The sequence below is a fragment of the Stegostoma tigrinum genome, chromosome 13 (assembly GCF_030684315.1).
Source record: "Stegostoma tigrinum isolate sSteTig4 chromosome 13, sSteTig4.hap1, whole genome shotgun sequence".
NCBI classification, from domain to species: Eukaryota; Metazoa; Chordata; class Chondrichthyes; order Orectolobiformes; family Stegostomatidae; genus Stegostoma; species Stegostoma tigrinum.
In genome coordinates, this window is record NC_081366.1 from 12,511,658 (window position 1) to 12,528,712 (window position 17,055).

General features: G+C 46.8%; 1 protein-coding gene across 1 annotated transcript in view; it reads left to right on the forward strand.

Annotated features, from left to right (window-relative positions):
• LOC125458322 (tyrosine-protein kinase ITK/TSK-like) overlaps positions 1-17,055 on the forward strand; it is a 110,056-nt gene extending 93,001 nt beyond the window's left edge. Inside the window, exons 13-17 of the mRNA XM_048543518.2 lie at positions 3,914-4,130; positions 4,846-4,910; positions 6,611-6,729; positions 11,952-12,109; positions 16,641-17,055. Of these exons, the coding sequence (XP_048399475.1) occupies positions 3,914-4,130; positions 4,846-4,910; positions 6,611-6,729; positions 11,952-12,109; positions 16,641-16,715 (634 nt within the window). The 3' untranslated portion in view covers positions 16,716-17,055. The remainder of the gene's footprint in view (positions 1-3,913; positions 4,131-4,845; positions 4,911-6,610; positions 6,730-11,951; positions 12,110-16,640) is intronic.

The following is a 17,055-nucleotide window of genomic DNA, read 5'->3' on the forward strand; positions in this document are numbered from 1 at the left end:
CTCTTGTGCTGTCAGAGGGCCTGAGCCAAAGAAAGACAGAAAGTTCAATAGAGGGAGAGATAGAGAGGCGGGCTACAGTTTGGATGTGAACAGATATTGTGGAGAAATAGTTTCAGATGTTGACGTACCACAAACATGAGGGGCATGGATAGGTTGAATAGCCAAGGTCTTTCTCCCAGGGTAGGGGAGTCCGAAACGACAATCACATTTAAAAGTACGTGGATGGGTACATGAATAGAAAGGGTTGAGGGGGATATGGGCTAAATGCTGGCAAGGAGACTAGATAAGTTTAGGATATCTGGTCAGTGCGGACTAGTTGGGCCAAAGGGTCTGTTTCCCTGCTGTATAACTCTATGACCATGACTATAACAGGCTCCACAACAGTCACCTGAGTGTAGACAATTACTGCTTCCATCAGCATTTGGGAATCATAGAATAGTAGAATCCCTACAAGGTGGAAAGAGGCCATTCAGCCCATTGAGTCCATAATGACTCTCCGAAGAGCATGTCACCAGATCCACCCAAATGCATAACCTGCAATTCCCATGGCTAATCCACCGAACCTACACATCCCTGGACACCACGGGCGAATTTAGCATGGCCAATCCACCTGAACCACACATCCTTGGACGTTTTGGATTTTAATACAAGGGGGCCCTACTGGTGTTCATGTCCTTGTTTGCTTCCTGTCACCCTTCCTCACCTCAGCCCAGGACCAAAACCTTCAACTGCTTTCTCCTTCAGACATCTCAATCTCGTAAAAATGATCTGTTGTAACAGAATGTCACTGGGGTTTTGTCTACAGAGATCTTCAAACGTGGCAGGAAAGGCTGGGAAAATACTTAAAGAGGGCTATAGATCCTAAGCATTATGAATATAGGCAGGGAACACAAAAGTAAAGAATTAATGACCAGATTTTATAAAAGAAAAGTCTGGCAAATCCTCAGCAAGTATTTTCCCAGTTCTGGGTGCCTCGCTTTCAGAAGGCCATGTGGACATTTGAGAAAGTACAGTTGTGTGAGTAGATATTGGGGAGACGTCAGAGGTAGGTTCTTTACTCAGAGAGTCGTCGGGGCATGGAATGCATTGCCGGAGAGGATAGTGGAGTCAGACCCATTAGGGGCATTTAAGTGGCTATTAGATAGGCTTGTGGATGATAGTAAAAGGTAGGGGTGGAGGTTAGATAGACCTTAGGGGGGATTAGGGCAAAAGTTCAGCACAACATTGTGGGTCGAAGGGTCTGTACTGTGCTGTACTGTTCTATGTTCTGTGTTCTACGAAGGACTTCGGTTACGGTGAAGAAAAGCAGTGCTGTTCCTGTAGGAGAAGGGAAGGTTAAGAGGCAGTTTGACAGAAGGGTCTAGGCAGAACAAATGGATAGAAAGTGTTCCTCTTCATGGGAGGGTTGAGAATGAGGCCACAGATTTATGATTATACAAAAGGTGCAGGAAGACAGGCTCTTTTACGCAGTGAGTGGTTAGAATCGGGAGTAGATTAAGAGTCTGAGTATATTGTGAGGGCAGATCTGATTGTGACAATCCACAAGGAATTGGATGAGCACCACACATTAAATGCAAATTAAAACAGGATGCACAGGAAATATTCAGTAGGTCAGGCAGCTTCTGTGCATAGAAGAACAGAGTGAAAGGGTGAATTTTACAGTTCCCCACTACCAGGTTTTCAGATGGGAAGGAGGTCCCATTAAATTCACCCCTGCTTACCCAGGCATTCCTCTCTCAAAGCACCCCGCTACCATTCCTCTCATTCTCTTTCCCACTTCGTCCTGACTCTGACCACAGATTCCAGGAACCACGTGTACTCCCAACACTGGCCATCTGTCGTGGTCAGGTTAATAAACCTTTCTATTATTCTATGATCACCATGCTCTATGAGGCAGTGTGCACTATTCCTGTAGGGTGGAGATATCAAGTGATTTATCGTGGTGAAAACAAAAACATTTGCTAGTCTAACAAGGGGTGGCTTTTCTCTCTATCAAAGCTCATATATTGTATGTTAGGGTAGTCCTCAGCATTAACTCTTTCAGATCTTTACACCCTCATACAATAAGAATGGTGCTTTCATTAACATTCCGGTTCCAAAAGCATTTTCTTGTGAAATTTTGTCCAGCAGATTAAAAGCATAAAACATTGACCTCAGAAACATAGAGAAATCTTGAAGGGGCTGGATGAGTCAGAGGAGAGAGAGAGCTGCATGAACAGAGCCAGAGATAGAGAGAGAGTTTGGGGAATGGGTAAACAGAGACAGGTAAATGAGTGGGAGAATGTGAAAGGGAGAGAAACATAGAGGACGGCTAATAAGAGTTATGAGCAGGAAGACTGGCAGATAGAATCATAGAATCCCTACAGTGTGGAAACAGGACCTTTGGCCCAACAAGTCCACACTGCCTCTTGGAGCATCCCACACAGGCCCATCCCCCTATAACCCACGTAATCTACATATACCTGAACACTGTGGGCAATTTAACATGGCCAATCCACCTAGCCTGCACATCTTTGGACTGTGGGAGGAAACCCAAGCACCCGGAGGAAACCCACGCAGACATGGGGAGAATGTGCAAACTCCAAACAGACAGTCGCCCGAGGGTGGAATCGAACCTGGGTACCTGGCGCTGTGAGGGGATTTAGGCAGTTAGCATGCATGCCTTCATTGCTCGGACCTTTCGGAAGTTATGTTGAGGTTGTACAAGATGTTGGTGAGCCATCTTCTGGAGTACCGTGTCAAATTCCGATCTCTCCATTATAGGAAGGATATTATTCATCTGGAGAGGGTTCAGAAGAGACTTTGTACAATGTTTCCGGGAATGGAGGGTTTGAGTTATAAGGAGGGGCTGGATATGCTGGAACTTCTTCAGTGGAGCATAGGAGGTTGAGAAGTGACCTCGCAGAGGTTTATAAAATCATGAAAAGTATAGATAGGGTAAATAGTAGGCGTCTGTTACCAAGGATGGAGGATTTTAAGACCAGGGGCCACATTTTAAGATGAGAAGAGAGAGATTTAAGGAAGACAAAAGGGGCACAGGTTTTACATAGAGGGTCTGTCCAAGTGTGGAATGAATTTCCTGAGAAAGAGCTGGATGTGGGCACAGTTACAATGTCTAAAAGGCACTCAACTAAGTTCATGAATTGGAAAGGTTTGGAGGGATATGGGCCAGGAGAGGGCAGGTGGGACTAGCTTAATTTGGGATTATGGTGAGCATGGACTGGTTGGGTTGAAGGGCCAGTTTCTGTGCTGTATGGCTCTATGACCCAATAGTGATGGCCACTTTGTGAGTACTCTTTCCATGACACTCAAAGCCTGAGATGGGACTTGATGCTCAAACCTCCTGGCTCAGTGATAGGAATGCTGCCCACTGTGCCACAAGTTGTATAACATGTTAAATCTGAAAATTCGTTCAAACATATCCAACTGCCTTTTAAATGTTCCCGGGGAATCTGGTTTCACTACTTTGGTAGCTCATTCCAGATTTTAACAACATCCCCTGTGAAATGGCTTCTCCTCACTTCCCATCATGTAATTTTGTCACTTACTTGAATTCTTTGCCTCGCCTCGTTGGCCCATTTTGTTAGTCTTGGCCCAGAGATGAGCCACCTCTGAATTCTGAGTCAGTAAAATAGGCCCGTGCAGTACTGTGGGAGAGCTTCGCTGCCGGGAGTGCTCACTTTCAGAGGAGATATTTGAGAGGAAAGGTTGAGAAATTCTCCCTGTTGTCCTGGGCTGACATGTATTGTTCAACCAATATCGTTAAAAGTAGTCATTTATCCCATTTCTGTATATGACAGCTGGCCATGTTTCCTACATTAATACCTTTAACAACACCTGATTGGGGTGACCAGAAATTACAAAAGGGGCTATACAAATGCAAGTCTTTTTTTCTCTCTCCCTTTGTTGCTAGGAGATTGTCTCATGAGAAGCTTGTGCAGTTGTATGGTATCTGTACACAGAAAGGGCAAATTTATCTCATCTTTGAGTATATGAAGCATGGTAGTCTGTCTGAGCACCTCAGGACCAACCGAGGGGGTTTCAGCAAGGAGACCCTCCTGGGCATGTGCCAAGATGTCAGTGAGGGGATGGCATATCTGGAAAGCAACAAATTCATTCATCGTGACTTGGTAAAAATGTTTGTTTCTCTTCAGTTCAAGTGAAATATTTTGTTTTGAAGAAGACTGCTTGGGTCTGCATCTCGTGTTTCTCTAACCAGCTGCTCCTGAAGGAAAATCATCTTAGGCCTGGTCTCATTGGGCCTGGCTGTTCTGGGATGCAAGGGATTATGTTGCCCATGGTTGGCAGCACCTCACCAAGGCTAGACTGGGAAACAGTCATCCTGGGGTGTGTCCCTGCTCAGTTGTCTGGACAGCTGGTTTGCAATGCAGAGTGATGCCAGCTGCATGGTTTCAACTCCCCCCTCACCAGCTTACTCTGAAGGACTCTCCTTCTCAACGTCTCCCCTTTCCTGAGGTGCGGTGAGCCTCATGTTAAACTACCACCAGTCACCTCTCTGTCTCATAAGAGAGCAGCCCTATGGTCCTTTAAGAACTTGATGACTCTGTCTGTGGCTAATTCAAGCCCTCACACTGAGGTCAATGGGCTCAGATATGGAGGAGAGACTGAAAAGTGGACTTGAATTTCATTTCAACCGTGAACTGGCTGATGCCAATTCAGGGGCTGAATGGTCTCCTGCAAATCTGATTCGTGCTTTACGCCGAACTGTGAACATCAGGCGATGTGGGGGGAGGCAGAAAACTTTTGTTTCATTGGCCTAATGCTTTACACTTTTCCATTTTTGCTTGTGTTCGATCAGCTAGTAACATCTCACTTTGCCTACAGGCAGCAAGGAATTGTTTAATAGGAGACTCACTGTCGGTTAAAGTATCAGATTTCGGAATGACAAGGTAATATTTTCCTGCCTGCTGGCAGATGGCCATTAGCCTCCTCCCTCCGGAAAAGCTCATATTCCGCTTGGGAACCCTGCAGCCCAATGGTAACAATGTGGACCTCACCAGCTTCAAAATCTCCCCTTCTCCCACTGCATCCCAAAACCAGCCCAGTTCGTCCCCTCCCCCCACTGCACCACACAACCAGCCCAGCTCTTCCCCTCCACCCACTGCATCCCAAAACCAGTCCAAACTGTCTCTGCCTCCCTAACCTCTTCTTCCTCTCACCTATCCCTTCCTCCCACCCCAAGCCGCACCTCCATTTCCTACCTACTATCCTCATCCCACCTCCTTGACCTGTTCGTCTTCCCTGGACTGACCTATCCCCTCCCTGCCTCCCCACTTATACTCTCCTCTCCACCTATCTTCTTTTCTCTCCATCTTCGGTCCGCCTCCCCCTCTCTCCCTATTTATTCCAGAACCCTCACCCCATCCCCCTCTCTGATGAAGGGTCTAGCCCGAAACGTCAGCTTTTGTGCTCCTGAGATGCTGCTTGGCCTGCTGTGTTCATCCAGCCTCACATTTTATTATCTTGGATTCTCCAGCATCTGCAGTTCCCATTATCACCCCTTGATTAATGATTGTATTTATCAGCTAATGTTCTCGCTCTTGCTTTCATTGCTCAGTGCATTAGGTGTAGCAGTTGGGAGGTCATGCCACATTGGTTAAGCCACAGAGTCATAGAATTATACAGCATGGAAACAGACCCTTTGGTCCAACCAGTCCATGCTGAACATTATCCGAAACTAAATAGTCTCACCTGCCTACTCCTGGACCATATCCCTCCAAATCTTTCCTATAACCCAAACCCTCCATTCTCAGCAACATCCTGGCAAACCTCCCCTTCACCCTCTCCAGTCCAACAACTTCCTCCCTACAACAGTGTGTTCACTTCTGGTCTCCCTGCTATTGGAATGATGTTGTTAAATTTGAAAGGATGCAGGAAAGATTTACAAGGAGGTTGCCAGGTTTGGAGGGTCTAGGCCCAAACCATCAGCTTTCCTGCTCCTAAGATGCTGCTTGGCCTGCTGTGTTCATCTAGCTTCACAAGAGGGATACGGGCCAAATTCTGGTAAGTAGGACTACATAAATTTAGGATATCCGGTCAGCATGGACAAGTCAGACAGAAGAATCTGTTTCTGTGCTGTATTACTCTATGATTCTATAACTCTGTTCACGGGAATCGGTGTTAGGGGTATTCTCCTACTGATAGTGGGAACTGCTGATGTTGGAGAATCTGAGATACAACGGTGTAGTGCTGGATGAACACAGCAGGCCAAGCAGCATCAGAGGAGCAGGAAGGCTGATGTTTCGGCTCAGGACCCTTCTTCAGAAGCAGGGTATTCTCCTGCTGTTTATTTCTGGGTTGTAAGTGTATTGGGGTCAAGGAGATTGGAAATGGTCTGAATGTAAGCTCTTAGCTCGGAGAACATCTGCCTGTGGATGTTGTGAAACTGGAGGTGAGCCACATTCAGGTTCTCATCCACGGTTCACGTTCTCCTAATGAAGGCATTGGGAAGGTAAGGCTCAGCTCGGGCAGCCCGGTGCCCACTTTGTATTTCATGCCCCCCCTCCCGCCGCGTGGTGCTGTGGTGTTGTGGTGATGTCCCTCCATTTTCACTGCTTCTTTTTCTCACCTCCCCCAATGTTGGCCGAAGGTTCGTCCTTGATGACCAGTACACCAGCTCCTCAGGCTCAAAATTCCCAGTCAAGTGGTCAGCTCCGGAAGTTTTCCAATACTCCAAGTTCAGCAGCAAATCTGATGTCTGGTCATTTGGTAAGTGACCGCCTATTGTAGTTTTAAGACGATTGGCAAAGAGGAATGGCAGGTGGGGTCAATAGATGTGGAGCTGGAAAAGCACAGCAGGTCAGGCAGCATCTGAGGAGCAGGAATGTCAATGTTTCGGGCCAAAACGCTTCATCCTGGCAAAAGGTTTCGGCCCAAAATGTTGACTTCCCTGCCCCTCAGATGCTGTCTGACCTGCTGTGCTTTTCCAGCTCCACATCTATTGATTCTGCAGTCCTCACCATCTCCAAGAATGGGAGGTGGGATCAGGAGCTTCTTGTATGAGAGATAAAATCGGCAACGTACAGCCCGACAGGGCGATGGAAGGAGTTTCAAAAGCAGCTTTCAAAAAGGGAGTTAGTTAGATACTTCAATCCTTAAGAAAAGCGAATAAAATGGAGATAATTGCATAGCTCTTTTGAAGAGCCAGCACAGGCATGGTGGGCTGAAAGGCCTTATGTGTTGCATAAGTCATGCAGAAGGCATCCAACAGATGAGACCAGGTTATTCAAATGAAAAATAAAAATGCAGAGCAGGAAGACAAGATCCACAAATTCAAAAACACAGCAACTGTCACTGCACAGGTACAATTTGACCATCAAACCGTGGAATGTTGTCACAACAGTTGAGATCCCTCTGCTCGAGCCTGTGATGAGGGGTGATGGGAGCCAGAAAGGCAGCTTCCTGGTGTTGACCAATTAATGGGCCATCATGAGGCATACCCTTCCTGTTATCTACCACTGAAGGTCATTGCTGAGATTGCAAAAGTCAGGAGCAAGAGCCTCAACATGGTTCAGAGATAGTAAGGACTGCCGATGTTGGAGAATCCGAGGTAACATGGTGTACAGCTGGATGAACACAGCAGGCCAGGCAGCATCAGAGGAGCAGGAAAGCTAGTGATTTGGGTCTGGACCCTTCTTCAGAGATGGGGGAGGAGAAGGGGACTCTGAAATAAGTAGGCAGAGAGGGGGAGGTGGATGGAAGATGGATGGAGGAGAAGATAGGTGGAGAGGAGACAGACAGGTCAAAGAGGTGGGAATGGAGCCAGTAAAAGTGAGTGTAGGTCGGGATAAGTCAGTCCAGGGAAGACGAACAGGTCAAGGAGGCGGGATGAGGCTGGTAGGTAGGAGGTGAGTGTGGGGCTTGAGGTGGGAGGAGTGGACAGGTGGGAGAAAGGACGGACAGGTTAGGGAGGCAGGGACAAGCTGGGCTGGTTTTGGGATGCAGTGGGGGGAGGGGAGATTTTGAAGCTTGTGAAATCCACATAGAAACAATTGGGCTGCAGGGTTCCCAAGCGGAATATGAGTTGCTGTTCCTGCAACCTTCGGGTGGCATCATTGTGGCACTGCAGGAGGCCCATGATGGACATGTTGTCTGAGGAATGGGAGGGGGACTTGAAGTGGTTCACAACTGGGAGGTGCAGTCATTTGTCATGAATCGAGAGTAGGTGTTCCAAAAAGCGGTCCCTAAGCCTCTGCTTGGTGTCCTCGATGTAGAGGAGGCCACATTGGGAAAAGTGGATACTGTATACCATGCATTTACCACAACTCATCCCTCACAACCCCTCCCCACAGTAACAACCAAAACAGAATCGCCCTCGTCCTCACTTACCACCCCACCAACCTCCAGATCCAACGCATCATCCTCCGGCACTTGCGCCATCTGCAATCCGACCCCACCATTATTCCCTCCCCACCCTTATCTGCTTTCCATGCCACTCTGTCCAGGACTCCCTTGTCCGCTTCACACTCCCCTCCAGCCCCACCACACCCGCCACCTTCCCCTGCAACCGCAGGAAGTGCTACACTTGCCCCCACACCTCCTCCCTCACCCCCATCCCAGGGCCCAAGAAGACTTTCCACGTCAAGCAGACGCTCACCTGCACATCTGCCAATGTGATATACTGCATCCGCCATACCCATTGTGACCTCCTCTACATCGGGGAAACCAAGCCGAGGCTTGGGGACTGTTTTGTGGAATATCTATGCTCGTTTTGCGACAAATGACTGCACCTCGCAGTCGCGAACCATTTCAACTCCACCTCCCATTCCTGAGGCAACACGTCCATCCTGGACCTCCTGCAGTGCCACAACGATGCCACCTGAAGGTTGCAGGAACAGCACCTCATATTCCACTTGGGAACCCTGCAGCCCAATGGTATCACTGTGGATTTCACAAGCTTCAAAATCTGACCCCGCACCACCACATCCCAAACCAGCCCAGCTGGTCCCGGCCTCCCTAACCTGTTCTTCCTCCCACCCATTTCCTCCTCCCACCTCAAGCCCAACCCCCATCTCCTACCTACCAACCTCATCCCACCCTTTTGACCCGTCCATCCTCCCTGGACTGACCTATCTTCTCCGTACCTCCCCACCTTTACTTGCTCCATCCCCGTCTCTTTGACTAGTCTATCTCCTCTCCACCTATCCTCTCCTCTGTCCATCTTCTATCCGCCTCCCCCTCTCTCCCTATTTATTTCAGAAACCCCTTCCCCTCCCCCATTTCTGAAGAAGGGTCTAGGCCCGAAACGTCAGCTTTCCTGCTCCTGTGATGCTGCTTGGCCTGCTGTGTTCCTCCACCTCTACACCTTGCCTCAATATGTTGTGGAGGTGTTTCAGTGGGGAATGGCCACGAGCTCCACCTGGTGTTTGAAAACTGCAGCCTCTAGCTCAGAGGCAGTGATGGCTCTCGCTGAGCTAAAGGCTCACTCTTATGTTACTCACAACACCATTTTATTAATTGCTGTAACGTGCAAATTCAAATTGGCTTCAGCACCAGGTACGTGAGTGAGGTTGTGACCTGGTCACTATGACATAATGGGACCGTCATTGAGTGGAGGTTCCCGAATCCTCTGTCGAGGTTGTGTCACCCATTCATGAAGCTCTATTCGCTGTCCCATATGGTGACTCTGAAGCCAACAAAAGGGGTTATTTTCCCTGGAACCTCAGAGGCTGAGGGGTGACCATATAGAGGTTTATAAAATCATGAGGGGCACACATAGGGTAAATAGCCGAGGTCTTTACCCCAGGTTAGGGAAGTCCAAAACAAGAAGGCATAGGTTAAAGGTGAGAGGGGAAAGATTTAAAAGGGACCTAAACGGCAACTTTTTCACTCAGTGGATGGTGTGTGTATGGAATGAGCTGCCAGAGGAAGTGGTGGAGGCTGGGATAATTACAACATTTAAAAACCATCTACATAGGTACATGGATAGGAAGCATTTAGACAGATCTGGGTCAAATGCTGGCAGATGAGACTTGATTAATTTATGATATCTGGTTGGCATGGACAAGTTGGAGTGAAAGCTCTGGTTCTGTGCTGTACAGCTCTATGACTCTGTGACTCTAAAAGCTGGTTTCTTTGGAGAATTGGTCTCTAACAGAACTAGACAGAGCAGAAGATGGAAGGATGCTGTCAAGGTCTGAAGAGCCTAGAACAAGGGAGTCACAGTGTAAGGAGATGGGGTAAACCATTTAGGAATGAGATGAGGTGAAATTTCTTCACCCAGAGACTGGTGAGCTTTTAGAATTCACTTTCACAGAAAGCAACCAAGGCTAAAGCTTTGTATGATTTCAGGAAGGCGTTGAATATAGCACTTTAGGTTAATGGGATCAAAGGAAATGGTGGGAAAGCAGGAAGAGGCTATTGAGTTAAATGGTCAGCCATGGTATTGAATGGCAGAGCAGGTTGAAAGGGCCCAATGGCCTAATTCTGCTCCTATTTTTTATGTTTCTATGTTTTCTTTACCCACTGTTCTGTACAGATTAAATGAGTTTATGATGGTGTTGACTGTACGTGGGCTGTGGGAGGAGATTAGCTGTGCAGGGTAAAGTGCTTCATGTTTGGAAGCAGATAGAAAGGCAATGATTGAGTATGTGAGTGTAAATGAGCTAGATAGAGACTGACAGATTCCTGTAATAGAGTCATAGACTCATACAGCACAGAAACAGACCCTTTGGCCAACCAGTCCGTGCCAAACATAATCCCAAATTAAACTAATCCCACCTGCCTGCTCCTGGCCAGTATCCGTTCAAACATTTTTCTCATTCATGTACCTATCCAAATGTCTTATAAATGTTGTAACTTTACCCACATCCACCACTTCCTCAGGAAGTTCATTTCACACGTGAACCTCCCCCTCTTTAAAAAGATTGCCTCTCATGTCTTTTTAAAATCTCTCTCTTCTCTCTCAGTTGTCTAACCAAGACTCTCTTTCCATGCTGTGCGGACACACAGGGTGAATGTGATTGTCCAGAACTCCTCTGATCTCTATTTCCCATAGATATAGAAATTTAGAGAATGCATACCACTGCAAAAATAATCTGAGTATATCGGAAAGTGTCAATGCACATTACAAAGGAAATTCCATCTCCTTCCTCACCTATGTGAAAAGTCACTGTAAACAATGATCATGTTTTATCTTGATGTATTTCTGAATATGTTCACAGATGTAGAGGAATATGTAGGATATCAGTACCATGAAAAATCTTGCATCAACATGTGAGACTGCCTGTCTTTTGTACAAGATTGAATCAAACCTTGTTTTCTGTTCAAATGTTACAATCAAGCATTAAGAGCTACGGCAGACTGCGATCCTACATAAGTAATTAATAGTTTGCATCTGGATAGAGACAAAAATTGAAATTGCTTGGAATACTAAGCGGGTCTGGCAGCATTAGTGAAAAGAAAGCAGAGTTGGTGTTTCTGATCCAGTGACCCTTCTTCAGAACGTGATCTTTGCTTTCTCTCCACTAATGCAGCCAGACCGGCTGAGTTTCTCCAACAATTTATAATTCTGTTTTTGATTTCCACATCTTTCAGGGTTTTATTTTGCATTTATATTTAACATAATAAAACGCCTCAGAGGAGCATTAACAACTAAAACTTGACACTGAAGCTCTGAAAGAGATATCAGGGCAGATGACCAAATTCTTGCACAATGAGGTTGGTTTTAATGAACATGTTGAAGGAGCATAGAGAGGTGGAGAGGTTGAGGAAGGATTGAATGCCCAGGCAGCAGAAGGCTGGACGTCAGCAGTGGAGGAATTGGAATCGGGGTGTGTAAGAGGCTAGGACTGAGCACGGCAGAGATCCTGGAGTGTTGTAGAGATGGTTAGAGGGATAAGGAAATCTGTATCTGCAGTGAATAACAGAGAGAGACAAATGAATAGCATGTATCAGGGAGTTACCTCTCACGTTCTCCCATTTTCCTGCAGGGGTGCTGATGTGGGAAGTCTTCTCTGAGGGAAAAATGCCGTATGAAAATCGTTTGAACTCCGAAGTTGTTGAAGAACTCACAGCTGGATTTCGCCTTCATAAGCCAAAACTGGCTTCTCTGTTCATTTATAAAATCATGAGCAGTTGTTGGCAGGAGGTTGGTAAAAAGACTGTTGAATTCTCCTGGAAACAATCCTCACTTTCACTTTTCTCTCATCGATGCACAGAATGTGGAATCATGTCTCTGTTTTTGTTGGGGGGTGTGGAGGTGGGGCTCATCTTTTCATTACAAAATGACCTCAATAAAGTGACCAGACAGATGTCTCTGAGGAAGGGTCTCTCGACCCGAAGCTCTAACCCTGATTTCTGTCCACAGACTCTGCCAGACCTGCTGAGCTTTTCCAGCAATTTCTGTTTTTGTTTCAGATTCACACCACCTGCAGTTCTTTCAGTTTTTATTTAAATGTCTGCCCATGTTTACAGATGACACCAAGATAGGAGCGAAAAGTTGTGAAGGGGTGGAAACAGATTAAGTGGCAGATGGAACTGAGAGTGACAAAGCATATGGTGATTCATTTTGGAGCTATTGTTGCTAGGTGGGTCGATTAGCTCAGTTGGCTGGCTTGCAAGACAGATAGTTTGGGTCCGATTCCCTCAATGGCTGATGTTATTCAGGATAGGTCAGGCTATTTTCTGACTGATGAGAGAATAGGATTTGTGAATGACCGTGTTTCCATTTACACAAACCATTGGATGGATGTAAAAAGGCTGATGGAATGTTGTTAGCACTGCAGCCTCACAGCACCAGGGACCCAGGTTTGTTCCCAGCCTCCAGTGACTGTCTGTGTGAAGTTTGCATGTTATCCCTGTGTCTGTGTGGTTTCCGATCCACAGTTCAAAGATGTGCAGGCTAGGTGGATTGGCCATGGGAAATACTCCATAGTGCCCAGGAATGTGAGGGCTAGCCATGGGAAATGCAGCGTTACAGTGATGGGGTAGATGGGCCAGGCTGGGATGCTGTTTGGACGGTTGGTGCAGGTTCGATGGGCTGAATGGCCTTTTTTTCCCATACTGTAGGGTTTCTGTGATTCTATGAATGTTGACTTAATTTCAAAGGGAATGGAATAAAACACCTTACATCAGTATAGTGCCTTTAATGGAGCAAATATGAGCTGAGATGCTTCAGATGTTGTTCTCAAAAAATACGTCACTGACAATAGTGGAAATCGTATTAAAGAATGCAGGAATGAATATCTCTCATCCTTCTAACTGATGGAGCCTGGACTAGTATCCCACCTTGCGTTGTTTGTAAACCTTAGGCCATTTTAAACTTTGCTGCACATTAGCTAACTGACATCAAATGCCATTCACCCTTCTTGCTCACTGAAATAGACTGGCTTACGAATAAAAGCAGGTCAGTTTTAAAATTTTTATCCTTGTTTTCAAATCCCTCCATGACTCCAACCCTGCCTTATCTCTAAACTCCTCCAACTCTGAAAGTTTCTCAGATCTTTGTGCTTCTGGGGGACTCAATTACTAGGGGTCATGAGTTCAAAGTGAGAGGAGGAAAGTTTATGGGAGATATGCTTGGAAAGTTCTTTACACAGAGGGTGGTGGCTGCCTGGAACGCATTGCCAGGGGAAGTGGTAGACGCAGACACGATAGTGTCTTTTAAGATGTATCTGGACAGGTACATGCACGGGCAGGGAGCAAAGGGATACATACCCTTAGAAAATAGGCGACAGGTTTAGACAGAGGATATTGATCGACGCAGGCTTGGAGGGCCGAAGGGCCTGTTCCTGTGCTGTAATTTTCTTTGTTCTTTGTTTGTTCAATTCTGCTTCTCAGATTTTAATCGCTCCACAATTGATGGCTACAGTTTAAACTCCCTGGGCCCAGGAATTCCCTCTGTAAATGTCTGCATCTAAATTTTCCTCTTACCCATTTTAAGATGCTTTTTAAAATCTATCTCTTTGATCAAACTTTTTACCATTTGCTTTTCTGATCTGTGAAAGAATGTTTGCTGTGCCCGCTGATTGGAGGAAACCATTAACTTTTATTCAAAAACTATCCCTCACCAGTTTACGTTCCATAAAGTATTTACCTTCTCAATCTCTCCCCTCACCTGAGGCACAGTGACCCTCAGGTTAAACCACCACCAGCTGCTTTCTCTCATGAGAGAATAGCCCTTTGGTTTGTTAGTAATATGGCCACTTTAATACACCAAGACATAAATGCACAACGAAAGATATATAAATGAAATGGTATTGACATTATGTACGTAGTGAGTGTGTTCTTCTATCCAAAGAGGTGCTAGCCTGTAGTGAGATAACACGGTGTAGAGCTGGATAACACAGCAGGCCAAGCAGCATCAGAGGAGCAGGAAGGCTGATGTTTGGGGCGTAGACCCTTCTTCAGAATTGAGGGAGGGAAAGGGGATTCTGAAATAAATAGGGAGAGAGGGGGAGGATGGATAAAGGAGAAGATGCAGACAGGCCAACGAGGTGGGGTTGGAGCCAGTAAAGGTGAGGAGTTAGGCCCGAAACATCAGCTTTCCTGCTCCTCTGATGCTGCTTGGCCTGCTGTGTTCATCCAGCTCTACACCTTATTATCTCAGATTCTCCAGCCCCTACTATCTCTAGCCTGTGGTGAGGTGTCCAATAAACTTGCTCATTGAATCCCTGCAGTGTGGAAACAGGCCCTGTGGCCCAACAAGTCCATACTGATCCTCTGAGCATCCCACCCAGACCATCCCCCATCACTACAGGCAATTTAGCCTGGCTAATCCACCTAGCCTGCATATCTTTGGACTATAGGAAGAAATTGGAGACCCCAGAGGAAACCCATGTAGGCAGGGGAAAGAATGTGTGAACTCCAACAAGCAGTTACCTGAAGGTGGAATTGAACCTGGGTCACTGTGAGCCAGCAGTGCTAACCACTGGGCCACTGTGCCTCTGCTCCCCTAGACCCTTAAAATGGCCAGCAAGCATATAATTTGCAACCAGAGACAACACACTGACAAATACTTCTGCCACTAGCTGACATCACCTTGGGAATAATTGGGTTTTTTGGCTGAGTGGGTCGTGCTGTAAAATGGGTGTTAGGTGAGGGGAGGATCTCAACTTGTGATTATTCTTGTGGTTAAATACTGTGCTGACACAATATAGGCTCGTACAGGAAGGACAGCTACTGAGCTGTTGAGGTAATGACAGGGCCCACAAGGAGCCAAACAGCAAAGCCCTGCCCAGGATTGAGGAGCAAGATTGGAATAAGTTACTCACCGAACTGGGATCATTCGGAAGCCTAACTCGAGTGATCGTCCATTCATAATCAACACCTGGAAGTTAAGACTTAATTAACATTTAAGCTTTAGGCAAGGTTTTAAAAACTCAATTCAAAGAGAAAATGATTCTTCTGTAAGTTACATTTCATCAACTCAAATGAAGCCGAAGCTCCTTTATCTTCAGCAATACTGAATCATTTGGAGATTGCAATGGGGAGTGGGCAGTGTGACCTAAAGCAGCTTCACTGCCCACTGTTGGATGCGCTGTGACTCATCATCCACACTGCCCAATCATGGATGGCACTGTCCTTCACAGCGTGGGTATAGTGGTTCAGAGCGCCCCAAGTATTGGGAAGAGTGAATGGTATAGGTCAGAGTGCTCCTGGTGGTAAGCCCAGTGCTACCTAATCTACTGAGTATTTCAAAACCTCTCTGTTTTTATTTCACATTTCTGGCATCACAGTATTTACACAACATGACAACGGTGGCATTAACCTTCACAAAGTGGTACTGGCCTCCCTGCCACCATGAGATGGCAAACTGTTAATAATATGGATCACAGTGTTGGGCAGTGTTGATGGGTCACAGCGCCCCCAGTAGTGGGCAGTGTTGATGGGTCACAGTACCCTGTTGGTGGGCAGTGTTGATGGGTCACAGCGCCCCCAGTAGTGGGCAGTGTTGATGGGTCACAGTGCCCCTAGTGGTGGGCAGTGTTGATGGGTCACAGTACCCTGTTGGTGGGCAGTGTTGATGGGTCACAGCGCCCCCAGTAGTGGGCAGTGTTGATGGGTCACAGTGCCCCTAGTGGTGGGCAGTGTTGATGGGTCACAGCGCCCCCAGTAGTGGGCAGTGTTGATGGGTCACAGTGCCCCTAGTGGTGGGCAGTGTTGATGGGTCACAGCGCCCCCATGGTGGGCAGTGTTGATGGGTCACAGTACCCTGTTGGTGGGCAGTGTTGATGGGTCACAGCGCCCCCAGTAGTGGGCAGTGTTGATGGGTCACAGTGCCCCTAGTGGTGGGCAGTGTTGATGGGTCACAGCGCCCCCATGGTGGGCAGTGTTGATGGGTCACAACACCCTGTTGGTGGGCAGTGTTGATGGGTCACAGCACCCCCAGTGATGGGCAGAGTTCATGGCTCACAGTGCCCCAGTGGTAAGCAATGTTCATGGCTCACAGCGCCCCCAGTGGTGAGCATTGGGCTGCCTACCTTTCTAATTAGTTTTATTGCCATTGCAGAATTTCAGCATCCACAGTATTTCGTTTTTTGTTTGGGGTGTGTGCTGGTGACAGATCTAATCTAGATCAGTTATTACTTCAGTTTCCTCTGGGCAATGATTGTTCAACATCCTTTGCTTTACTTGGAAGTTAGAAACTGACAGAGTTCTTCCCTGTTTTCCCACTGCAGAGACCTGAGGAGAGGCCTTCATTTTTTGACCTTCGGAATGAATTAAGTGAGCTGTCTGAATCTGGAGAACTCTGAATGGAGACATGGAGACTGTACAGTTTTAAAACTGAACAACCCGATGGGAACAAGAGAATATTTTCAATGTGGTGTACTGTTTATTAAATATTTATTTATTACTTTTGGAAATCCTATTTGATGCTTGCAGAGAACACACCCCCATGATATTAGAACTCTCAGGTTCTCTCTGTCAAGATGAGGTGGTCCCAGCTCTTCGACTGTAGGGGCACCACAGCTGCACCCAAAGCTGTCACCTCTGGCTATTGAAGAAGCAGGAGCGTTACTTTGGCCTCCATTTCTACTCCCTACTACCCCCACCTAGAGGTCAGCTGCCATAATACGACTAGCATTGGCTGAA